This window comes from Cyprinodon variegatus, unplaced genomic scaffold (genome assembly GCF_000732505.1).
Source record: "Cyprinodon variegatus isolate N-32 unplaced genomic scaffold, C_variegatus-1.0 Scaffold924, whole genome shotgun sequence".
Classification (NCBI taxonomy): Eukaryota; Metazoa; Chordata; class Actinopteri; order Cyprinodontiformes; family Cyprinodontidae; genus Cyprinodon; species Cyprinodon variegatus.
In genome coordinates this window covers 308,909-312,447 of record NW_015151377.1, presented here as the reverse complement: position 1 = coordinate 312,447, position 3,539 = coordinate 308,909, and the positions used below count along the sequence as shown (strand labels likewise).

Sequence of the window (3,539 nt, the reverse complement as noted above, 5' to 3'; positions counted from 1 at the left end):
TGGTATGGCGTCTTTCTGCATGGAATTCCCCCTGAGCATGTGTGGGTTCTCTCTGGGTACCCCAGCTCCCTCCCACAGTCTAAAACATGACTGTTATGTTAATTGGCTTCACTCAATTCCCCTTAGGTTGTTTGTCCTGTTTGTTTGTGTGTTGAGCTGCGATGGACTGGCTACCTTGCCCTGCGATGGACTGGTACCCATAGACAGCTGGAGATCGGCGCCAGCACCCCTTGCGACCCCGTTTGGGATAAGCGTGACAGAAAATGGATAGATGGGATGGATTAACTAGATAATCCCTATACATATATATTTTTCATTAGATAGACAGACAGACAGACAGACAGACAGACAGACAGACAGACAGACAGACATTTAATAATGACAGCTAACTGATTAACAGCTGGTTTATCTACAAGCTGATGTAGATAAACCAACCACTTGACTTTTGCTCATTGTTAAAAATCAGGTTGCATCTAAACTGACATATAACAATAGCTGAACTTCATGTGTTTAAGATATTTGAGACGGCAGAGGGTAAGACCTGGTTTGAGGCTCAGAAATACTGCAGAGCAATTGGAGGAGATCTAATAAGCTTCCACAGTGCTGCTGAGCAACAACTGGAGAGACAGCGGTACAGCAGGTTTGTGAACATACTGTACTGTTGCATGAAGTTGTTGTGATATTTTACCTGTAGATTATGAATATATGATTAACTAGAGCGGAAGTTTTAGTTTATTTTTTAAATCCTTCAAAATTGAGGATAAAACCAATTTAATGTTCTTAGTTGAATAATTATAACTATAACCTTTTTTCTCACCAGAATTTTTCTCTTCTCACACTCCGGATAGCTTGTGGACCAGTTGTTAAAATGTAGTTATTCTCACCAGTTTAGTGACTTAGGCTAGGCTATCAGGAGAGCTTTTAATTACAAACCAAAGAAATGTTGTCTCTGTTTATTCAAATGTCACCTTCAAAAGAAGGGTGGAACTGGCCTGAGTGATAAACCACTCGCTGTACAAAAAGCACAAATGACTACAGGTTAAAATAATGATGAATTTATTTCTACAATCTGGGATTATAAGAAATTTAAAATCTATGCAAACACTAAATAAACATTATGTAGGCTAATGAATAGTTTGGAAAGAGGGGAAAAGGGGTTCTACGAGTCTGTTTAAATGGCTTTAGGGGATTGTCCAAGGTAGGCCAAATGTCAATACATTCAATGGCGTTTGTTCAAAATAGCAGCAGATATAATGGCAATAATAGGTGCAGTTAAAACAACACAATCACATTCAGCTTAAAAATAGTTAATTTTTACAATTGTATTAACAATTTGCATTGTAGCATGGCGACAACGCTACATTCATCTAACCTAGCAAAAAAGGGCGGGGGCTTTCCTAGGTTCTGGAGTACTTAGCAAGATGGCTGACCCTTACCATGCGGTCGAGGAGGTGGAGCAACAAGCTGGAAAAATACCAGGGAGTGTGAATCACAGAATGGTGAACCTTATCAGTTGACCCGGAGGGGAGGGTTTGACTACATAGGTGCGCGTATATTAGCTTGTGGAATAAAATGGCTGCTCCTATCCTATTACAAAAGGGGGAGGTTAGACTATAAAACTCCAGACAATAAGTTTAACAACTCACAACATATGCATGCAGGTGATGCAGTGGTTAGTGCACACGACACATATAGGGAGCCTTAGTCCTCGACACAGTCAACCCGGGTTTGAATCCCAACCTCCCAAACCGGGTCAGTTCTCGGGGGAAATTTTAGAGCAGTCTGACTCAATTGGTGTAGGTAACTTAAACGGTTATTGACCAGAGCGCCCACCTGTCATTCGACCGCATTACAATTCTAGGTTCCTGCAAGCAGCAGCGCTGTCGGAGGCTCCATCCAACCAATCTCAGCGGGTCGGCACAGTGGTACACCGCAGTCATCGCCTTTTAATGAAAAGATAAAAGGGGGAAGCTATGCTCAGCTAGCTTGCAGGAAAAAACCCATGTGGAATTTGTCTCTCCTGACGAGCATACGCCCGGTGGAAAAAGAGATTGAATTGTTCGGCGCTTTGGTTTTTAAACTGTATGTCGGTGCATCGCAGTTTTTCCTCCAGCTTATTCGCCTTTTGTGCATGACGTCTGGGTTTAGTTTGCGCAGCTATGCCATTCTCCTCTTCAACAGGGTGCACAGCTCAGCAGTCACGTGGCCTGCATTGTTACTATTGCTAGCTATAACCTCCTTAAAGAGACATAATCCCAGTCACAAAAAGGGTGGAGCATGACAGTCATTCGGTGGTCAGACCATAATTATGTGTTCAAGCAGTGTTGTGTCACAACAAAGTAGTTTTTCATTGGCATTCACCACAGTATGTTCTTATTAGTTTATTCTTGACTGTTTTTTTAGAAGATGAGCAGTATCCTTTTGTTATTATTAAAGTAATATCTGAAAATGCTAATATAAAATTGTGGAAAAGAACTACTATATAAATAATGATGTGCTACACTTATTTGCCTTGCAGATATAACAACCTCTGGATTGGACTCAGTGCCCCTGACCAGGACACTGGCTATGTTTGGAGTGACGGTTCTCCAGTGAGTAAATGGTTGTCTTTTCTTTTTATCCTTTTCCAAACAGTTTAAGATCTATGCTGTAACATCTGTTAACAGGTAAACTTTCAACACTGGCAAAGTGGAGAGCCAAACAACAAAAACAAAGTTGAATCTTGTGTTGAATTTTATCAACGTCGTTGGGACCAAAGTGGATCTTGGAATGATAATCAATGCGAGGGATATAAAGGCTGGATTTGTCAGATCCCTACAGGTAAAAAGTGGTTATATGCTACAGTTTTGTAAAGCTGCTATTAGATAACCGTCAATGTTATTTTTAATGTTACAAATATATTGCTTGTTCTTAATCATGCCATCTTGTTAATGATTTCTGGTGCTTTGTTTATGTATATGTAGGAGTCACTCCAAAGTCACCTCCACCCCCTCCGACCCCAGGTGTGTGTTTTATGTTTAAACATAAATACAATAACTCTCTTTTTATTTGTTCTTTTAATTGACTCTGACCTATGCAGAGCAAGGTCAGAGTTAAGGTCAAATTAATCTATATAGCAGATTTACATTGATTTACAGTATGCTGCACAATGTGCTTTACAAGCAAAATTAGAAAAAATGGTAATAGGTGTGACAGTGAAGCAATGAAGATACAAAATAATCCAAACAAAACGTAAAACAATAAAAAACATTTAGATAGCTGTTAAAATAAAGAAAATTAGTAGCAGAGTAAAAGCAAACAAAGATAGAAACATGATGAAAAACTACTGAAAAAACTGAGCCTGGTTCTGTTTAAAGTTTCCTCCTGTTAAAAGGGAGTTAGATGCATGCTCAGTGTGAGGGAGTGCAGAGTCGATAAGTGCATGTAATCAACTGGTTTCCCTTGGATAGAAAATTTTTTGACCAATATTCTATGCTAACTGTATAAATAAATTGAAATGGAATTCAAATTGCAGCTTTTATCTGTGTGAGTCTCTCCAG

The 3,539-nt window shown here is 39.5% G+C and overlaps 1 protein-coding gene across 1 annotated transcript in view; it reads left to right on the top strand.

The window, feature by feature from the left end:
- Positions 1-3,539, top strand: part of LOC107099956 (macrophage mannose receptor 1-like) — a 26,893-nt gene that overhangs the window by 8,055 nt on the left and 15,299 nt on the right. Inside the window, exons 11-14 of the mRNA XM_015398290.1 lie at positions 516-640; positions 2,519-2,591; positions 2,667-2,820; positions 2,964-3,002. Coding sequence (XP_015253776.1) covers positions 516-640; positions 2,519-2,591; positions 2,667-2,820; positions 2,964-3,002 — 391 coding nt within the window. The remainder of the gene's footprint in view (positions 1-515; positions 641-2,518; positions 2,592-2,666; positions 2,821-2,963; positions 3,003-3,539) is intronic.